The following is a 23,023-nucleotide window of genomic DNA, read 5'->3' as shown; positions in this document are numbered from 1 at the left end:
ACCGGCTCAGAGAGAAACAAAAATCTCTCTGGCTGTTTCCTGAACAGTTCATGATGGAATAAATATTCCCTCCGATCTTGCCGTTTGTTTGTTTGGGTGGAGGCACTAATGATTCTTGAATTGTTTTGTAGTTATTGAATGTCCTTTCCATCAGTCTGGAGTCAGCTACAATGTCAACATCCTCCACCGTCATCCACTGACAGTGATGACTGCATTGTGGGACTCTGACTTTATTTACATGATGCACTGATAACACATGAAGCTCCACAGCTCTTTGTTTTCTTTGTATTGTTTCTAAGGTTTATACAGAGCTCTGCCTTGGATTCAGCCGTTTCAGTGCATGCAGATACTTTCCGATCAAAAATAATTTGAAACAGTGAGAAAAATTCAAGAATACAATAAAGATATGTATTATTTATATCAGAATAACAAAGTGTATTAAATAGATAAGGAGTTATCTAACAGAAGCCAAACAGAATGTACATTGTGTGACAAACCAGGTTATTAAAAAACCTGATGAAGTTTTGATTAAAAAGAATAATTAAATCTTTCTAGACACCCATTTAATTAATTTAAGCATCGGGTGCTTCAAGTATCAGCACTCATACACACACCACAGTCTGAGAAGCACCCGTTATCGAGAAAAACTTTCCTCTGGGCAACACAATTTTGAGCTAGAGTTCATATGCTACTACTATGTTAATACTGACCTTTTTACCATCTGGTGTTATTGTAATTTTGAATGCTTATTCAGCATACATGTTGTAGCTGTGGGGCTTATTGAATGTTAATAATGGATCTCATGCAAGTCAAACTGTTGCATATATATTTACTCTGGATTATTACATTTGTTATCACATTTGAGCAAAGCTTGGGTGCAGAATTGATGAGTCAGCAGCACTAAAATACATTTTCTGTGTCATCTGCTTGTGAGTGAGTGAGTGCTGTGATGCGACCACACAAACGGCAAACAAGCATTGGAATTGTAGCTTTAATTTGAATTTAATTGCAGTCATAAATAGTAGGAATAGTAAATAATTCAGTAATCAGATCTTCAGTTGATAGAATTTACATGGTCACCTCAGGATCTGCTGATGTGAGCTGGTAATGATTGCATTTCCAGCCTTGGACAGTGATGAACCCTCATACGCTTCCACACAGACAAGGACACACACTCACAGAGTTATACAGTTTCCCCCTAGACAAATTATGAATCCCAAATATGTGTTAGATAAGCATAATGTTTCCCCGTCAGCAGGAAGACTTCTTTAGCACACTGGGAGCTCTCAGGAGGGAGGTTGGGACAGCTTCAGGATGAAACCAAGCTGAATGTGCTCTGTGGAAGGAAAACCTGGGAGAGATATGATCAATCGTGGAACAAATGCGTGGGAGAGGGTTAGTTTGGAAAGACGGGGTAAGTGGGAGGAAGATTAACTACTCAAATCAAAGTTAATATTACAATTGTGAAATGGGGGATTACTGAATTGTTTAAGATCATATTTGTGGTGTGATGCTCCATTTATACTGCTGCTTCTTTTTGATTTACTCAAAAGAATATGAACTAATGAATACATACGCAACAGCAGATCCTTGGTTTAAATCTCAGTGGTACCTGAGGGTTTTGCTCAACTTGAACAACACGCAAGGTTGGCTGGTTTAAGTGGAACACTGAAGCGTCTCCCAGGGACTGAGCCATTACATCATGATGCAGATCAGTGTCCAGGGGCAGATGGGAACTTTTTTTAAATAATTTAAATAAAGAGTAAGAGCTCGAGATTAAATTGTTGCTGACAACCTCCTTCCATAGACTAATTCAATGAGACTCTGTGTATGCTTGAGAGCAGAGAGTGAAGCGAAATGTTCTGAAGGGAAAAGCGGCGAATGCTTTCGTGTGTACATTAAGTCTTCCACCCAAGGACTTCATTCCAAAGCATCACATGTATTCTTTAGTGAACTGAGCAACACTGGAGAAGCAATGCAGATACAGTAGACGGCACAAGGAGAAGACAACTGTACATCAGCGGGTTCACATTGAGTGTCTTTACATTGAGGATTCTTCTATGTGAGCGTTTTATTCAACAGTATCCAATAAGTTATAATCAGTCTGAAGGGGCTATGAAGAAATCCTGAGAATTCCCCAAATATATGAATCGCAGTGGGTTTTGTCTTTGGGTTACACACACTGTGTATCCTTTCCAGTGGCGATAAATCTGCTTAGTAACTCAACAACAGGATAAAAACAACAACAACACACTATTTGCAGGTTCATGTTAAGGTCCAAATTTGTCTTTCTTCATCCAAGCCACCAAACAGTATCATAAAAAAAAGTATTTTACAAATGGTGGATGGTAAATTGACAAAGCAGTCCTCTCGGAGTCTTTTTCCACTTGGTTAATAAGACTTGGTTGGATACTTTGGCCTTCAGCAACTATGCAGTGCTCTGACAAAAGGACCTCCACACACAATGATCCAGATCCAGGAGCTCTAAAGAATGCAGAGATTTGGTTGATTATGCCATTGGTCATCATTACCTTTAAGTCAGGACAAAAACATTGAAATCCTCCTCCTATATCTACAGCTGAATTCCCTCTCTGGTACACAGCTACAGCACACGTTAAAGATCTTTATGCGCATACAAGTCAACTCGTCTTCAGGAGGACAGGAACAGTTCATCACAGTTCACAAATGTACATCTGAAGCTGTGTTTTCTGGCATCCGTGTAGAAGTACTGGGAATATATTCGATGTCTGGATAGTCCAAATCTTGTGTGAGCAGTGTGTACACATGAGAGTGGTAAGGAGCTCTCTGTGGTACGGAGCTTTTGTCCCCGTTGTGTTGAATGATTCACAGATGACTGGTCGATATTAAATATGAGAATTGTACCAGCTTGAAGTCGTGGGCGCTACCACTTGTGGGGTAATTTGACCAGAAGAAGAACAACATTCCAAAACGATCCCGTCAGTATTCAGATCTGTAGAAGCCGAGAGGATGAGACGCTCCTTCTCTGTCCCCATCGATCCTCCGCTCCTCCCTAAAGTATGTCACTCCTCTTGCTGCACCAGACCACCAGCACAATCATAGCCAGGGTGAGGAAGACGGGGATCAGGATGAGGATGGTGAGCGTTTCATCTGATGGGTCCACCAGCACCTCAACATTAGTGGTGCAGTTAGTGAAAAAGTGCTTGTGTATGCGGATGATGTAACTCTCTACCAGCGGGTTGGGCCAGTAGCAGTTGACACTCTGGGACTTTGTTTCAGTGCAGAGGGTGAAGACGTGGTACTCACTGTGAAGAGGGAATGGAGAGAGAGAGAGAGAGAAATACAGAAAGGTCAGAACCCAAACAACATTTATCTTGACAATCTCCAACACATACCATTTCCACTCTCCCCACTGTGTTGCGGTACAAAACTGAATTAAGATAACAGAGCATAACAAGTCCCCTGTTAAAATGCTACATTGTATTTATTGGATGTCAAATAATAACGCTGCTATTTTAGATGAGGGGAAACGAAAATGAAGGGCCTCAAGGGTATTTCAAGATGAAATAAAAGTTGATGATGATGAGGTATTCATTTAAGGAGGTGAGCGGTTCATCTTTAAGGAGTGAAGTGCAGCTCATCCAATTATTAAGATTATATGAAGTCCTATAATAAAATCCTGCTGGGGTGTTTTATGTGCTTGTATTAATGAGCATCAGAGCTCGGCTGCTCTCTGTTTTACTCCCTGTTTGAGTCCAGTACTCTCCTCTATCTGAGCCGACATCCCAAGGCACTCAGAGCCTTCATGGAGCCTTTCGCCTTTCAGGACTTCATCGATGAATCCATTCAGCCAACCCTAATCCCATTTCAATGCTCCTCCTTCCTTCAAGCCCATGACATCCACTAACAGCAGCCATTTGTATGCTAACTACCAAGGCAGCAGAACAGAACACTTACAATTCACCCTTACCGACTCTACAAATGTCTTCCTTACATCCTTTGGACCCAAAGGACGGGGACATTCTGTGACATTGAATGCACTGCAACAGTAATGAATACAGGAAACGTGTAGAGTAACACAACAATAAGACACTAAAGTCACACACAAACATATACTTCACTTCACTGCACCGCTAATACAAAACAGCAGCCGTTACCAGGAAAGAGAGGCCATTAGGGCCGTTAATATACAGACCTGTCTCGCACCATTGCTCCTTCATACAGCAGCATTTAAGTTAAGCTTTGACGCAAACAGCCCCCTTTGTTTTGAAAGACCTTTGCTTAAGTGCTACAAATCAAATAAACCCCACTGTCATTCTGGGATGTGTAATGTGCGCAAAGTGTACGTGTAGTCCAGATAGAGTGTCCATGGGGGACAAAAAGGCACAAGATCGCAGTGATAAGAGAAGTGTGTTTTGCTGAGGAAAGCTTCCTGATAAAGCTGGACTCAGCGATAGTTTATTTTTAAACCAGTGGAAGCTCAAACTTTAGTAAACAAGCTGAAGGCACACATCAGCGCTCCTGAGAGAGGAGGTAGTGACTCATCATTCATAACTTCATATAAGGTAAATGGCTGTAAACACTACATCAGATTGTACCTACACACTCATTTGCTTGTTTGTACTACTTCTACTTCTTTTAATAGAAGGATGTTGCCTAACCAGCGTTTCACAGCACAGCAATGACAATATGAGACAAATCTGATGATCACTGACTCGCTGGGGCTTCTTATTTATGCCACAGGTTGGGATTTGAGGAATGAACAGTGGAGGCTAATGTTGAGGGGCAGGATGATGAAAATGTGTGAAACAAAGATTTTAAGGTAGAAGTGATGGAAATCCAGGACTGAAGGGAATAAGAGAGCTTTGCAGTTATTTCACAGTACTTTTGAAGGCAGATACGAGTATTTGTTGACTCAGTAGAAGTCTTGTTGTTGTTTTAATGTTAAAGCAGTACAAACCTACACATCCTAGTATTATACATTACAAGGTATTACCTCTATAATGTTATAGAAAGCAGACTGATGGTTTGCAGGTCTATGCAATCCTGTAATAACCACTCACAGGTATTAAATTGCCCTTTTGCACTGCATTACTATTAATATAGAAAACGTAGACTGTATACAGAGAATGAATACAAAAGGTAGAGAAAGAAAGATCGTGTTTCCTTGTTAGTGTTTTCCTGCAGCGGTGGTCATAGGATCCAATTTCATGATACTGAACTGAACATTACACTGACATTTAAATAAAAGGCCAGCAAAGAATGGATCTATTAGGAATATGACCCACATGCACACACACACACACAAACACACACACACGCATACACATAACACAAGGCCAGTAAACAAGTGCATCATCGTATAATTGACCATTTAGTGAGTGTCATGTGTCCTGATGTCCCTCTGTCTGGTTGTTTAGCATGTGTACATAACAGACCCCTGCTAGCTGCATGGAACACGCAAACCAGGCTTTAAATTGATGTTTAGGTGTCATTAGAGGCTGCTGGAAAAAAAACCTATGATGACTTTGGGGCGGCATCTGGTGTACACAATGACCGACAGTCATTTCAAACACTTAATATTCATTAAAAAGAGCCGGATGGTCCAGCGACACTGTGTCTCTGTCCCTGCGTTCACAGCATTAAGCCGGGCTTCTCCTGTAGTTACAAACCACTCAGGGCAGAAAATCAATGTTGTTAGAGGTAAATGATGGAGGTTCATACAAGCACATTCGGACACACACTCTTTTGTGCTGTGTCTATTTGGTTCCCTTTGCGTTGGCACAAGCTCGTATCGGCTCATTTCAAACAATAAGAGTCATGTTTGCTGAGTGTTTAGCTGGCAGCTATCGCCCGCACAGAGGCACGGCTCATTTGTCAAATAGAGGAAGCTCTGCAGGGGTCAGTGCTTGTTTAAACATGAGGCCCCTCGCTCTCTCGCTCTCAGCCCTGATCTGTTTCACCGTGCTCTCCTTCCCCTTGTTCGTGTTTTTCACTCTTTCCCTCCCTCCCTCCATCTCTCCCTTATCAGTATCTTCCAGACCCTGCAGGGAGCTCCCCGGCACTCTCATGTAAATCACACCTTGTACACAATATACCCAAAGCAGTCATGCATCTAGTAATAATGTGGGAGTATGCACGCTTCGTTCCCATGAAAGCACATCATGCTGTGTTTGTTTAGCAATGGAGCTGTCAGTGATTGACAGATGGGTTTTTGACAGATGGATCCATTGGGCGTTTGTAGTTATAACAAGTGTGTCAGGGATACACACACTGCTACTTTGTGTTCTTTCAGATTGCTCGAGTTATGGATATTTCTCGCCTTTTTGTTTTGTCTTTCTCGGCCGTTTCAACAGGCAGGAGTCCGACTGACGTGCAGATCCCACTCGGTGCCTGTCCGAAGGAATTCCTTAAACAAATTCTGACTCATGCGTCTAATCTTTAAACTGGTTCTCCATATCCATCAGCTCTGCATCGGTAGGCATCACTGGTGTTACAGAGCATGGACAAAATGTACAAAACGCAGCCTGGTATTAAGCCACCCCATCCTGCCAGCATATGAAAGGATCCAAAAAACACACTGCTCTATTTATAGGTTTGATTTTACAGGCCACTATTATTTCATCCTGTCTGGAAGCAGCAGGAGGGCGAGAAAACATGTCCATCTCAGTTCCTCAGTGTGAGAGTGTAACAGTATCAAATAACCCAAATTATGTAACTCTTACATCATCTTGCGTAAAGGATAATTAAGGATTATTTTTACCCTGAACTATGTTTTGACAGATTTTGCTTATTGACTTTGGTCGTCTCCTGGCTCCGATCAGAATCCAGTCCAAACATTTTGAGACTTCAGACTTGATTTGTCAACAAAGACGTGCATCACAGCTTCGCTTTTAACATCAGTAACGTGTAACTACAATTGGACTTCAGCCTTAGGACTTTAAAGGATCTACTAGAAGCTCAGTGGCAGTGGCAGTAATGTACTTTGGAAAGAATGATGGTGACTCTATGGCAGGAGGGCCAAAAAGAAGGAGATGAGAACTTAAACTGAACTCTTATTTCATGGGAAACAGATAAAATCACAGTATTGTTTACATTATGGGATTGTATTAAGTTCAGTGACTCCTATTTTTCCATAAGAAGACGGGCAGAATGTCATTTGTATATAGCAACATGTTGTGGTAAATAAATACAGTATATACATTGCCTGTCTCAAAAACTAACAGATAAATTTTAATGAAATTTGTAGGCAGGATTTTTCTCAAACTCTTTCTAAGACAGAGGGGAACATCTTATCCCAGAGATAAATATTGATCCAAATCTGTTGATGATGACATTACACGCTCACACAAGGGTCACATTTATGACACTGCTCTACATTGTATAAGACTAAATACATTAAATTCACCAATGTGTGATGCTGATGATAAACAGATATTCTCTGTTTCCTTTCACACATTTTCATAAACTTGTGTGTATACATTCTTTTGATCCAGTGTGTTGCTGGAAAAACAACACAAGGCCTCATTTATTCTGAGAAAAATAATGGTTACGGAGAAAAGGGTGCAAAACATTTCTGATTAAGCTTCGGTTTCTGCTTCCTAGAAACCGTTCCAATCAAATTCATGAATCAATTTTCTCTACTTACCAGATTTGAAATAACTAATTATTTAGAGTTTGCATGTATTTGTTTCCATGCAAGACACCAGATTCATATCTGTCTTACTCTGTGCAGAATAAACAATAAAGAGAGACCAGGACGGGAAGAAAAGATAGATTAGGACAGATGTAAAAGCTTTGTTTTTGCAGAATCCTCAGCAGACTGTAGGAGGTGGAGCTGCATGCCCGCTTTCTGGCACCGCTCAATCTCCTTTAAGTGTTTGTGAGAAAGCGACAGCATGCAGCACTGACAGCTCCATAAATAACGGCCTGAATTTAGAGCTCTCAGACGGAAAGGCAGGGCCACTCCACAAATGAGGAATGATAAAGAGAAAAGATTCATATTTTGCCGACTCTCGAGCTCTCAGGTGCCTTTCGTCTTTCACTGCTCTCCATTATATATGATCCTCGTAAAAACGGCTAAATTGGCTGGGAAACGTTTCTTTCAGCAGCGATTCTCTGCTTAAACTGCGAAAAGATACTAATGAACGGGGGTTTTTGTCACTTTCTGTGTGCAGAGATGGTCCATAGTGGGGACCTTATGGTTCACTTTAGTCTTTCCTTTTTTCTTAACTCATGAAGATTTCGCCTTATTAGAGATTTACTATTCCAGAGCCAAAATGATAAGAAATGGTTCCAACGCAAACTACACCAGATCCTGTTGTACCAAGGCAGATAATCCATTTGGAAAAAACAAAAGCGTACGTCAAGCAGTGATTAACCCCGCATGAATGCAATTACAAGCCCACCTGTGTTCATGCCAACAATCAGAGCTGCCAGTATTCTGAACTCCACAGATGTTAGTACCTGATGAATTGTGTGAGGTTACACCAGTGCTGCGGATCAATGCGGGCCATGTCCCGCTTAAAGTCCTCGCCACACACCTCCATCTCCCACTGCAGATGAGACTCATTGCACTTGGACATGGTGGGCCGGGAGGGCGTGGGCTCCATGATGGGACTGTCAGTGGCTGAGGAGACAGAATGAGCAGAAGAGCTCAGAGCATTTATCAGTGCTGGCATGCAATTCTGACTAGTTCCGACCTATTTTGCAAGATGTGGTGACTCAGTAGTGTGGAAATTCCAACTTTGCGTCATGAGTTCAATGGAATAGGGCGTTATTAAGGAAATGTTTTCCCATTGATTTTAATGTGTTTACTTATAATTGTATTTCTGCAGTAATCCCTCACTGATGCCCCAGAGGAAATAGCTTGGATGAATGGATAGCTGGATGGTTGTTTGGATGGATATGCTCACCTGAAACCTCTCTCAACATCCAGGCATTCACTGTGGAAAGGGACAAAATAACAGAAGTGTGTTAGAGTGGAGATTGATGCAGGTTCCAAAACATACTTGATAAGAAGAAAGCATTTTCCTTTCTCCCCCCCCCCCCCCCCCCCCCCCCCCCCCCTCTCTCTCTCTCTCTCTCTCTCGCTCTCTCTGTGATCTTTGGTCCTCCCAATCCACTGTCCCCTCTCCCCTCATATGTCATGATCAAAGCTTTCCTCTGTGGTTATGAGGGGCATGCAACCTATGACATGACCCTGTGGTAAACACTAATTCCCTCACATTCACATCTGCAGAGGGAAAAGAGTCAGGTGGAGGGCAAGGCAGGGACTCGCTTACATCACGAGAGTCAAACATGTTGCATGGAGGGACGAGGAGCTCCTGCCACAACAAACCCAACCACATCTGATTGAGGGGGCAGCAGATTCAAACCACCTGGGCTTCTCTAATAATATCAAATGTCAAACATCAAAACCTGTTCCAACAACCACTCAAGCTTTGGCTGTGACAAAAGATCAACCCTTTATCCCTTAATTCCAGAGTGCTTGTCCTCTTCTGTGTCTACTTCATGTGTTAGGCTATAAGGAAGAAAAGGAATTGTTGGTGTTTGGCCTGATTTCGATCACTACACAGAGTTGGTGATTGATGCTGTGATGTATTTAGTGATCACAATTCGCTAACTGTTGCTTTGGAGCTTTGGTGTCCAGCAGATCAGTCTGTGATTGTTCCACACAGTGTCCAAGTGTGTAACTGTGAGTGTGTGTAGCTTGGCGTTCCTGTAAAATAACATGCTGCACTCATCTGGAGATATTAAAATCAATTCTCGCTGTCTCTTGAAAGAGGATTAAAGGATTAATAAAGACGTTAATGCGGATAGAAAATAATTTAACTGAGTGCCGCAATCAGAGCACAGGGGAAATGTGCTCTTTGCGTCTGCCAATCAATACAGATGATCAAATATCATGACCAATTACGAGCGCGCTGAAACGGGCTCTTCAGACTTCCATACTAATATGCAGGCAAAATAACAAAACCAGTTCATATAGAGCACATGTACATGAACATAGTATCTGCTGTGCAAGAGCCTTGTTTGTTTTTAATAAAAGATACATTTTTTAAACCAATGTACTCAAAAGTAGCTCGATTGATAAGTTCTGAGCCTGTCCTGACACAAAGGGAAGTTAACACAGGTTGTTTTATTTATAGCACCTGCATTAATTTTTCATTGAAGTCTCTCACGTAACCAAGGGTAAGCAAGGGTATGTACACCTTTAGTATGCAGTATAAACATGAAGCCTATCAGCCTAATCTGCTCTTCACAGGGAGAACATGCACACACAGAAAGCACATCCAGGCTGTGCTAACCACTAAGCATTGTTGGCAGGATTCAAACCTTAAATGTGAAACCCAAGATGGATTCCCGTTCCATCATCATGACCACTCAGCCACAACAACACACATGCCAAATGGTTGTGGCTTTGTACGAGTCTGACACCCACTATGTTCACACGGTTTGGCACCTGAGACTTTATTCTCTTAAGAAACATGAAGAAGACTTAAACAGGAAATCTTTCAGATGATGTCGCCATTTGAAAGTAACTATGTACATATAAAATACCTCTAGTATTGTTCGCAGAGGTGTTGAAACGTCTGAATGAGCCCTAGTATATAGAATCTCACTGATTAACAAATGAAAAAATGTACATTAATTACAATGTTGGACTTCATACAAGCTGTGTTTCTCAGTAGTGAAACATGCAATCTTGCCCTGTACACTGCGCTGGAATGAGCTTGTCAGGTAGCAGTGGTGCAGGGATGGCAAATATGCAATTCTGTGGTCTCCAGGAGCAGAACTGAGAACCGCTGACAGACAGGCTCTATGTGCGGTGGGTTCATTTTTGGAACTGTCAAGAAAGGCTTAAAGTAGGATATATATTTAAAAAAACAAAAGCAGTTGATGGAAAGTGTAGGTTTCAATACGGTGGAATCAAATGATGAAGCTTGGATTCAGCTTCAGGGAGTAGTGACAGTTACACACTGTCCAAACAATGAATTCATCTAACATGCTTTTGACACAACTACAGTACATCTGCCAAAGAAGTTGTGTACGAACTGTTTGCATTACAGCTTACAGCAGAGTCAGAGTGAACCAAAACAATAACACACTGTAGATTAGGCTGAAGGAGCGACATTAGTCATCGTCTTTCATATGTGTGAGTGTGTAACTGACAACCAGCATGGTGTCACACCATCGCACAGAATCGATTGAAGCTATTTATCTTTAGTTGCCTTGTGTATGCTAAATGTGTTATCCTAGTAACTTATAATCTTCAGTCACTTAGATTTGTTGAGTGTTTCGAGCCTTAGTTTGTCGGTCTGGATCCTTATCCAGGCTGGAAAACAAATAACTCCTCTCATATCCCCTCTCTCATTTTCTCATATGTCAGGTATGTTTTGTTAAGATTACCTCTGACCAAAATGACAAAAAGAAATATTAAGAATTCATTGTTAAAATTCCTATCCTGGGCCATGTCTGAATAATCCTGATAAGAAATGAACCAAACATCAGACTTGGACAGAAGCATCCTCCATGGAAGAGGAGAATGAATCCAAACACACATCAGCACCTTTAAATCTGTCACATCAGTTACACGTTGATGAATCACTTTGTATGTGTCACATTCAAATCCTTCAGCTGCTTGCCAGTGATGATAGCGTTTACTGGACCGCCGCATTCCTCCTCAGGGAGATTGGTTGGGCTGTGACAGCTGTTGCTGAGAAACAACTGACCAGGCGATGAAGCGCAGAGAGGCCACACACACACGGTTATATGATAATGAAGCTTTTACTGGACGCTGCTCACAGAGTGCTGCTCACAGATCACAACGAGCTCATTATCTCCACAATTATGAAGCCGAGTGCACGCCAGCTTCAAAGTGCAAGATGGCTATGATCCATGGCATATTAACATATAAATAGCTGATTCAAAATGAGTTCTACTATATATAAATATTCAATCTAAACGGCGTGGTGAGCAGTTATTATGTCTTTGAATGAATGTGTACATTGCTCTTTTCCTGACTGACGGAAGGGAAAAGCACTATAAATTACCAAGCAGCTCTTTGCTTTAATGTGTACAATAAGCTTTGAGTGATATTTATACAGCAATAAGATTCAATTCAATATATAAAGGAAGGAAATTAGCCATACTGCAGGATACTCATTAGATGCTCTGCGTGTGGGAGACTGAAATTGGCAAGAAACAGGCTGCAGTTATTAGCTTCCTTCAAGCCTCCATATGAACTCCACAAGGAAAATAACTTCCATCAGACCAGGATGCTTGTTAGACGCTTTTATTTGCTGTTACTGCACAAGCTTTGTTAGCACATAAAGGAAACGTATTCAGCTTTGAACCGACAACCGTCTGAGCTGTCAACTTGAATTGTTGCCTCAGCTCTGCATTAGAACAATGTCAAACTAGGAGTGAATTAAATCAAGTTGTTTGACTGAAGCTTGACAGTGTGCCAGCTCAGCATCAGCTCTCAGTTGGCACACTGCTCACACTTTTAACCAAATATACAGATGAGAGGAAGCAGAAGCTAAAAGCAAGATCCAAAGTAGAAGAGATAGGGTTTATTTGACAGCGTCTGCCTTACTTCACGTCTGCCTCGTCCTTATCGGGACAGGAAGGTGGCGACGAAGGTCTGCGAGGTCATGTGCTATGTGTCTAATGCAGAGGAGAGATGCAGTAAGAACGCATTAAAGAAACATTTGGATGTACTTTTGATGCAATTTTCCCAAACAAAAGTCCTTTACAACAACAAGAGTGGTTTTATTCCACTTCTGAATATTGTTAACACTTGGAAAGATTGAATAACAAACCTGAACAGGATATGAAAGAGGGTCTGTCTGGATCTGTGCTCACGGCAATAAAACATCCAGTGTTAAGATATAATTAATGGAGGAATAAAATCAGGAATTCATGTCTCTTCCTTCCTCCCTTCCTTCCTTCCTTCCTTCCCTTCCTTCTGTCTCTATATATATATGTCTTTCTCTTTCTCTACTCTGAGATGGACAGAGGAACTGCCAACTGTTCAACCTCATTTCATCTGTTTTTAACTCAAACACCAAACCTCTTATAGCGCTCAACTTTTCCCACTGCTTGTCCTTCAACAAAGGAAGTGATGCCTTTCTGAAGTCAATAGCGACTTTTCCAGCTTGTCAACCACTGGTCCATGCAATGACTCATACAAGAGACTGACAGCAACTGGGTCATCGGCAAATCTAAGTCTGTGCTTGTCTTTATATAGATTCCTACAGTCATTAGTGTTGGAGATGAACAGTAGTGAGGACATCATTGACTCTACAATCTAGTTGACAATCTTAAAATAGAGATATTAGTGTAAGTGTAGCAGTTTAAAGGCCAAATAGTGGATCTTAACTTTATTAAAGGCAGAGGAAATTGATAAATAACAGCAAGGAGGAAACACTGAAATCTGTTAACAATGTAAGGAATGTCCAGATAACAAGAACGCTTTTTGATTTGTAGCAGGAAGTCCCGACATTAGATGTAATTATGTATCCACATTTGGTTTGGTAATAAGCTCCAGCAAAGTGCATCGCGTGTTTAAAAGGAGGACATGTGAGGTGAAATCAAGCAAAACCCTGCAGGTCTGAATAAATTTGGAGGCTCATTTCCATCTGTAAACACACTTATCTTTGCATTCATGAATAAAAAGCCTGACCCTGCCCTCGCTGCTCGTCCACTTTGAAGATCACATGCAACTTTGGTTTCTCTGAGCATGCCGCCTCCTGTGTTCATAGCCAGCAGAAAAAACAATTGAAGCAAAGGCAGATCAATGAAAACGCAAGCCTTAAAAGGGAAATGTTTGTTTTGCTTGCGTTGCGTGAGTCGATGCAGGTGACATCCATGCAGGCCGGAGGGAAGTAAAGGAAAGGAACAGACACACCGTTGTAGAAAAGAGGTCAAATGCGAAACTTGTGAGGCGTTTTTGAGCAAACCACACAGAAACAGAACTGAAGACAAAAAGGGAGAAAAGAATAATCGGCAAGTAAATTTCCCACTTTGTTTTTGTTTTCCAAACGGAAATCACGTCCAAGATCCGGAAGAATTCCCAGCTCTTCGAAGAATATTTGAGGCTATCTGGCTGAGGTCGCTGAGGCTGATAGCTGCAGTAGGATTTGCTTTTAAGGAATAGTTTCACTCTCCTTCAGATAAACAGAAAGCCCGTCAGATACTACGAGCTCACTTAGAGGCTGAAGTGAATGTCTGGAATGTGGTGTTGTGCTGTGTAGGATGGCGAACACTCAATTTGTGTCCGATTGTCCTCCTAGTGGTTATTTGTGGGCTTTTAGATGGTTGCAGAGGTCGATTTGTGAAGAATCATATGTAATAATAGATCCACAATCCCTCCTGCCATATGTAGGTCATTGCTATTTATCTCCCTCCCTCCCTTCTCTTTGGTGTAATTTATTGTCTCTGGCTATGTTTCTCTATTGATTTTGTGTTCAAAATTAACATTGCAGATTGCAGTGGAAGTAGAGGCGGCTCAGTTAAACTTTATTTCTTCATGGCGTGTCAGACTGAATTGATTGATGCTGAAATAAAACATCAGACACCTCAAATAGTCAAGGTCGATGGAAATGAACCACAGGACTTCTAACGACTGAGGCTTTTACAGTCCTTTCACTTTGATCTCCAGCACTGATATTTCTAGCGGCGCAGTCAGAAATCGACCGTCTGTCCACCTTGTTATCAGTGTTCAGACAAATGAAGGCCTGTGCAGCTGAGGGCTGAAGGTAAACAGACCCCTGGCACGATAATGTGACAGGACAACAAGGGGAGGATGTTGTAGTGATAAAAACATTGACCTGTTTGGGTCAAATTAGGTCACAGTGCACCATCAGGACGGCCGATTCTACTGCACCTTTCCACTGCCAATGTTTGCTAAAATGAAGACCAGAAACAGAAACACCTGAATGCATTCCATTTGCAACATCTATGCTTTGATGTTGTATTGTTCCACACTGTCACCCTTTGTGAATGTGTGTGTCCACTCACTGCTGTACACTCATTTGATGTTCACTCGCTTCTGCTGGTGGTCAGATAATACAGGATACGGCACACACACACACACCGGCACCATCTACGTGCACAATGAACTTGCTGAATTTAGGAAACTCCTCTCTAAGAGTAAATACTGTATTTAGGCTTTAGTCATTGACTGGAAATCACTAAATTGTCGAAGTTCAGCAAGTCAACATGAGACTGGAATGGATTTTGAAATCAGCCTCCAGCTTGTCTCCTTGCAACTCCCACACAGTCTGCCAGGAACCGTTACAGCTGAATCAGAAGCAGCAACCTGTCTGTTCTTCAACCAACCCCAAACCGGCACAAATCACTCCGCTGTTCATATCCCCTCCATTGGCTCCCAGTCGCTGCCCGCATCAAGCTCAAGTCCTTGATGTTCGCCTACAAAGCGGCGTCCAATATGGCACCCACAGATCTGAGCTCCCTCATTCAGGTTTATTCTCCCTCACACTCACTCCGACCCACCCAGGAACGCCGTCCAGTGTCCCAACCACAGACAGGCCCTAAATCTCTATCCAGACTCTTCTCCTTTGAGATCCCAAGGTGGAGGAATAAGTGGAATGATGACCAAACTCCTTTCAATCTGTCCCTCTCTGTCCTTCGTAAACACCTTATCATCTCTTCTACCATCTACATATTTATTGGCGCCTTTACCCCGTTTAGCTTCTTGGCACTGAATCTTGTTCTTTGCTTGTGTTGCGTTCAGATCTAATATGTATCGACGTCACTTTGGATCAAAGCGCCTGCCTGCCAGATGACTAAATGTAAATGCAATGTTTCCCTGCCTGTGTGTTTCCCTGCCTGAGGTCCTGGCAGGTGGCGTTACCACATGGCCCGTCTCCCAGAAGCTTTTAAGACCTGCTGTCACTCCTCACATTCCGGTTTTGATCACTCACACACCCACACACTCACACTACAGATTTTACTAATTGTCAATGACGTTCAACTTTGTAAACAAATAGGTTTGAATGACCTTTAAATGTGTGTATTTGCCCTTCCTGTCACACAGTAAAGGCACACTTCATAACAGTCGCCAGCCTGTTTCATATTTAAACATTCTTTTATGTGATCTAATAAAAATGTCACGCTGCTCTGCCTGTTCTTGCCATCGAGGATAATATATTTAAAGGGAGCATATTAAATCTTAATCTATCTTGCATTAACCATATCTGCCAGATGTCTCCTGCTGCCGAGAAGCCTTCATCACACGTCAGAGTAATGCCCCGAGGCAAAGAGATACACAGCCACAGAGACGGCCACTGTCAACATTTTAAAGCTGAAATTATGTTTTCACACAGAATTAATAACGAGTCCCACAGTGAGGGGAGACCTCAGCTCAGTTACTGCTCAGTTATTATTAATCAAACACAATAAAAGGAAAGTTAAAGACTTATTGGTACAACAAACCATGGTAAAATGAGGAAAAAGCACTAAAGATATAAATCTAAAGTATCATTAAAGATGGCAAAGAGTAAAAAAAGAATCCAAATTTCCCTTTAAAGCATTACAGCCTCATTTTGAATTCCACAGTTGTAGAATAACATCAGTTCTAATGCAGAGACTCGGTGGTTGAATGCCTTTACACCATTGATTATTTATCAAGCTAAATCTGGTTTCTCAAGATAGACTGAAGCACAAAACAAACCCAGCTGCACCATCTTTTCCCTTCGCTGTGGACTGTGAGTGGAGGGCTTCGGGGGTCAAGGAGGAGGGAGAGGAAGAGGAGGCTGGAGAATGACACAGATGTAGGAGACGGAGAGGGACTCTGGGTACTTGGCAAACAAAAGCAGGAAGAGGGGGAGGAGAAGCCGGGGAGCACTGGATGACCATGACGGAGACGGACAGAAATAAAATGCCAGAGTTCGAAAAGGAGAGAGAACCCACCATGGGGACTTTCCAAAGAGATATGATCTTATTTTAACTCATCGTGACTGTATGCAGAGGAAACGTAGAGCGATGCCTCAGGTGAATCACCACCAGCACAGCAAATCTGTTTGTCTATGAGATATCGTGTCTTCGTGTCTCCGTGTCTTGGAAGCTGAATGATCGCAGAGCACCAAGCATCGCGTGAGCATTTTGTCAGTGATTAAGCATCTTTAAAAAGATGTATTATGAGAGGGTTTGTTTGTGTGCTTTAGCTTAAGCATTTGTGAGTACAAAAGAGCTTTTAAATGCCAATACAGGCTGGTGGCGATAGATAAGGGACACAGATGAGATTATTAAACAGACATTCCCCCAATCCTTCTCTGTTTGTGAAGATAATCAACGAATGAGAAGCAACACAAGCTTTCATCAGCACTTTTCCACATGCACCACTCTTTAACTTCAGATAAACTGACACCAACACATGTTCTCTGGGGTAAATGGCCAAAATCCTCTCAGCCAAGCAAAAGAGCTAAAGTGGAAGTTGTGGCATCCAGCAAAAATTGAATATTTTGTTGTTTGGAAGAACAGTGCGGCAGTCATTTCTCCTCCTCTATGTGCAGAGTTTTACTGGCGGCAAAAAGCACCAAATACCAGCGATGGCAGTAACACTTGCGTAGATACACGACACAAAGACAAAGCTGTAAATCTGGATTGGATCCGGGCCTGAGTTACAGACAGATGCAAGATACCTGGCACAGCAATATAGGATTTGGGGACAATGTGCATTCATGCTGCTCATTCTGCTCTGTTGTTTACTGCCTCCTTCACTCAATGTGACACATGGCCTCGCCGCACTTTTCCCTTATTGTCCAAAGTCATTGAAACACAGCCGTAGTAAACATGCTCTCCACTACAATCAATGCAGCCAGACAGTTATAAACATGTCAACTTGATCTGGACCTTATTTTTACCACCGAGGAGTTACGTTTTCACAACAGCTGCTAGTTTTCAGCAAGTTTACTCCAAAAGTTTGATCAATGCGCACATTAGTAACAGTGTGGGGTTTGACTTAGGGGTGAACCCACCAGATTTTGGAGTGGAACCAGACCCAGGCGCGGGTCCAAGAGGATTTCTTAACAGCTTGTTTCTCTGTATTTCTGTCACTTTCCTCCAAACTTATATACATGAAAATGAGAAGAAGCGCCCATTTATCCATGATAGATTATGAATAAGTGCAATTTGGCCCAGATCCTTATCTGAATCGAGATCTGGCAGAATAAAATGTATGCTTGGACGGAGGCCAAATCTGATACATACAACAACAACAACTGGTGTGTAGTAGATGATGCTGATTCAATAACATGCAAACGCCTTTGACAGACATTATCTCTGATAGTTAAGGAGATGTATTAGTAGTGGTTTCTCTTTAGGGCAGTATCCTATCAGAGCAAGTAAGCTATCTATCATCTAATGAGTCTGTCTTTCTAGTTGTTAATGCCACCCCTGGGGAATGAATGTGTGTGATACTGACAAAGCCAGAGCACTGAGAGTTCCATCTAAATCCATGGTGACATGTGTTAGATGGACTCATTTACAAGTGAATAAACAAATTAACAGACCAACAGGTTCAGTCATAGCTGAGTGGAGTCTGACATTTCATTAGTGATGCACAAATGAATTGCCTTTAAATCCACCCCTGCCCCCGTCTGACTGGTTCAGTGACTGAATCATCCTCCTTATGCATGTCAAAATCTAATTAATGGTGTCTTACACTTCACATACAAACACTGGTCCTTGACTTGAAATATGGAAAAACAAATGATCCAAAACAAACGAAAGGAACAAACTAAAAGAGGAAGCGACCAGTGGAAATGGGCATCAGGCTGGTTTCTGCCATCGGTTTCAACGTTTACCTCGGTGCCAACAGGCTGTGCATCTGTCTGTCTGAGGGACAAAAGGGCAAGGGACAAAAAAGACAGAAGCAGGAAAAGAGGGAGGAAGGTTGAGACTCAGGGTTGAATGCCAGAGACACTGATGACAGAAACAAAGTACCCAAATTGCCACATTGAGTCAGACCGAATGAGGCTGTGCAGACAGATTGGACTTTTAAAGGGACATTAAGTAAACTGACAAACTCACTGACCTCCTGCTGGCAAATACTGAAGAATATGTGCCACCTTGCTTTCCATTCAAATTTGGTACCTCGGCTGGTGACATCCGAGAAAAGAAAGACAATGAATGAGTAAACGATGACTGTGGCAGGTGGTTTTCAGTGAATTCCTTATAAAACATCCAGGGCGTAAACCGCAGCGAAAGCATGAACCATGAAACCTACAGGGAAATTCACATTTATGACTCAGCCCATCACAGTCTCAGCCTATGACGTCGTGTTAACCCTGACACTGAGCTTTAGGAATAACCAGTGTAATGTTACCGACGTGCTTTTTGTTTGTAACACCTCAACTTGACTCCAGGCGCTTCAGAGATAATGAAATGTCAATCGTGGCCTGCTTAAAACTATTGATAGCTGATTCAAACATTGCACAGTGAACAATCCTGTACTCAGAGGCAGATGTGAAAGTAGTGGTAGAATGTATTTACCAGCCTTTTCTGCTCGTCAGTCTCTCGTCGGACTTCATTTGACACATTCAGCTCGGCGTGGTGTGATTTAATATCCCTCAGTGGCCCTGACCTCACTTTGTCACTGAGGTATCTGACAGGAAATCCCAGTTCTGGTTCTTTGACAGACAGCCGCAATCTCTTTCAGAACTACCATCCTGTTCAACTCTGCCTTCTTGCTCCTTTGAGAAGCTAAAACTACTGCAAATGAGATCACGTATAAAATAATTGGTGCTTCCAAGGATTATTCGAGTCCTCAGCTAATTGCTATGCTTTATTCATTGTCTGACAGCTTGACCGGACAGTTCTTCTATTGCGCCAGAGATTTCTTAGAGTCATATTCATTGTCTGTCATTTTTTACTTCATTGTGCCGAGGTGTATTTGTACTTTTACATTTTAACACTGTGATTCCACTTTCTGTTGTGTCTTTGGCTGAAACTGTTGAGCAAGGAGTCGCAGAGGGAAGCCAAATGATGTGAAGCAGGGCAGTGACCTGAGGCGAAGTCTGTTAGGTAAGACCCACTGTGTATACGGTAGCTGTTGCTCTGGTGTGCGCTTGTGCACAGCAGCAAACTTCCACCTAATCAATTGGAGCTGCTTTGGGAAAATGGTTGCATGGCTATCAGCAAGGTTATCCACCTCTTACATACCATCAATATATACACAGCTCCGTTCACTATCATGTGATGGGATACTTGATTAGTCATCGTAGCTAGAGAGCAAAGATACGGGAGTACCTTATTCATCCCCACATGTACAGGGATATCTACACAGTGTGAAGCAGCTCCAAAATCCTTTGACCTTAGTTGGCAGCACTAGGCTTTGATGGGAACTGTATGAGTGACAACACAAACGCTAACCCTCTATGGTGCATGAATCTTTAACAGTCCACTCAATTTAAAATGCTTTTGATTAAAAATGCTTTTAACACACATACACACTCACACACACACACACACACACACTGCTGGTTGGCTACAAAGAAAGCTTATATGCTTATATGTGTGGTATCTTTTGATAAGTTCTCTTTATTCCAGGCCTGTTTTAAAGGCTTATTTCAAATTCAGTTCAGAAATCCGGACTGGTGCTCACATAACTGTTTCAGTTATCGCCAGTCAAGGTCATTTAAGTAGAAAGACAAAACATGCCCATCAAGACAACGTCATAGAGACTTGAATGGTTTGTTTTGACTCACCACCATCTAGCTATCTGGTTCTCTGACTATTTTGCCCTACTTGTGAGTCCATATCACTTTAAACTGTGCATTGCAAACCTTATATGCAAATACTAAATGTTTCCACTGATCCCATCCACACACTGAGTTCCTTCTCGCATAACAACAAGCCTTAAATATTCTAATTGTACCACTTTGTTTTTACAACTCTTGTCATTTTCTCAACAGAAGAGTAGAACCCTGAGGCACTTCCCTCTCTGTGAGTGTGTGCAGGCATTTACTGGAGCAAGCAGATGCATCACAGTGGGAATCCCTATTTTCTGAGTTGCAGATGGGGACCTTGCTTCAGATCCCAGAACCCTTCTGGCCTTAGTAACAAATCAGAGCCGTTGATGATTGGTGGGGTTCCAGAGTCTTGTGTTTGAGTTTCCTTGAAATACATCTGGTCTCCAACTTTCTGCCTCCCGATGGGGATCTTGATGGGAAAGTCTATGAGTCTAGACAACGGCTAACAGGAAACTACAGGAAACTGTTGCTATATGCCTTTACAAGGCACAGCAGCATGGGAATATAACCTCTAACCACTTTGATAAAAAAGCAACGGCAGTGAAATCACATAACTTATCTGTTTTGGACATACACATAGATTAGTAGTAGTCGTATCAGACATGAATCGCTTTCTTACGCCTGTTTTCCATTACACTAGAATCAGCATTTTAGAGCAAATTAACATAAAACGTGCTTCAGGGCACAGAAACATCATCTAACATAGTGTTGGTTGTACTGTGCTGTAAGGGCTGCAGCTGGGCCGTGGCACAGATCCAAGGGAGTCCGTGGTTAAAGGTCTTGGCTAGAAACAGACCAGAGACCTCCTGTCCACAGTCATTTCAACTGGTGGAGGAAATTCCTTATGTCGAGTCCATGTTTTCCTTATTTGTCTACCTTTGGCTGTATGAAGGTGAGCAGGTCGCCCCTCCAAAGACCAAAATCTGAAACCTAAAATACCCGAAATGTTTGTGAATCGCAGACCTTGAAATTGAATGTCTCTGACCAGACGATACAGTTGCCCACAAGGGAGGACGCCAGGCAGTTTTACTCAGTGTCAGTCCAGATATCAGCTCAACAATTTCTCCACACAGCCCTGGGTGTACGGAACTAGCCCCCGAGTAGAAAAAAAGAAAAGGAAGTATATTTTTCTTCATCACTGGCTTCTACTTCTATTACAGTCTCACATTACATCACTACAACTAATGGTGATGACTCTACGTAATGGTCATAATAGGGCATATAATGAAAAACTAAATTGATGCTATGATTCATTTTAATCATTGCCCAGGCTCAATCTGACTTCAATCTAAACTGCAGAACAAATCAATGTATTTGTTCTGCAATGACATGTAACCACTGATTAATTAGCATGGCGGGGTATAAATACAGCACAGGATTCCAAGACTGATGCTGTGATTCACCCCAATCAATGATCAGCATCACCCTGTGTTCAGCATATAAATCCATCAGTCACAACCGCACCAGAAACATTCCATACATTCTTTCATCCTTGTTAGGCAGAATGCAAACATCCCCTGTAGCCATCATATAGGTCAGGGTTGTCTGGTTGTGCATTATATTGTTGTATATTTCACATTCAATGCATTTGTGATGAATTTGTTACATCTTTTAGGCTGCCGCATCCTCATAAAACACTTATCTACAGTACATGTGCACTTTCCTGACACATGGAAAAATTACATATACAATGAATGACATATATAAGTATGCAGTGGCCTTGTGGGCAAAAGAAAATCAACATAAATATGAATATACAGTATACAGTCTGTATAAGCATTGAGTTTACATGAGTTTTGCATAGAGGGGGGAAAGGTTTCATTCAGAGTTTAAATACATGTGTTCTGTAATTTGAAAAGAATACTCACCCAAAATCCCAACCACTAAAAGTTTTAATACTGCGAACACATTAGTATCCATCGCGCTGGGAGAATCCAAAAGCACTTTGAATGAAACCTCAGCTGCAGCTCGGTGGAAAGGTATATTTGAAGCGAACCATAATTATCATTATTATTCCAAATGTCCGGGTCTGAGTTCCCTCATGGTGTCATATGGCAGAAGTGCTTGCAAAAACGATTGCAGAAAGAAACGAAACGGGGATCCAAATGATGACTCCCGTGTTCTTGATGAACGTCGCTGCCTTTCAGCCCGACCGGCATGAATCCACAGCTCAGTACCACTCACTCTGTCCTGCATCCTCTGTGGGGACGAGAGAGGGGGGCTGGGGGAGGAGGAGAGGGCTGTGATAGGGCTTCTCCAAG

The 23,023-nt window shown here is 42.1% G+C and overlaps 1 protein-coding gene across 1 annotated transcript; it reads right to left on the bottom strand.

Annotated features, from left to right (window-relative positions):
* Positions 1 to 525: 525 nt before the first annotated feature.
* LOC143009135 (receptor activity-modifying protein 3) lies at positions 526 to 22,934 on the bottom strand. Its single transcript, XM_076161150.1, has 4 exons — positions 22,631 to 22,934; positions 8,895 to 8,924; positions 8,446 to 8,608; positions 526 to 3,284 (listed from the first exon to the last, which is right to left on the bottom strand). The coding sequence occupies exons 1-4, from the start codon at positions 22,680 to 22,682 to the stop codon at positions 3,032 to 3,034; spliced, it is 498 nt and encodes a 165-aa protein (XP_076017265.1). The 5' UTR covers positions 22,683 to 22,934; the 3' UTR covers positions 526 to 3,031.
* Positions 22,935 to 23,023: the final 89 nt, after the last annotated feature.

The sequence above is a fragment of the Genypterus blacodes genome, unplaced genomic scaffold (genome assembly GCF_046128005.1).
Source record: "Genypterus blacodes isolate CSIRO-AG114 ecotype Tasmania unplaced genomic scaffold, CSIRO-AGI_Gbla_v1 ptg000110l_1, whole genome shotgun sequence".
Classification (NCBI taxonomy): Eukaryota; Metazoa; Chordata; class Actinopteri; order Ophidiiformes; family Ophidiidae; genus Genypterus; species Genypterus blacodes.
Note: the sequence above shows the minus strand (reverse complement) of the source record. Positions and strands in the feature narration are given on the sequence as shown.

What these genes read in the sequence shown, in the direction of transcription:
- LOC143009135 (XM_076161150.1), bottom strand. Translation starts at nt 22,682, where the DNA reads ATGGATACTAATGTGTTCGCAGTATTAAAACTTTTAGTGGTTGGGATT. An exon ending in GATGTTGAGAGAGGTTTCAG is followed by an intron (nt 8,609 to 8,894) that starts GTGAGCATATCC and finishes CTGTCTCCTCAG; the next exon opens with CCACTGACAGTCCCATCATG. An exon ending in AACCTCACACAATTCATCAG is followed by an intron (nt 3,285 to 8,445) that starts GTACTAACATCT and finishes CCCTCTTCACAG; the next exon opens with TGAGTACCACGTCTTCACCC.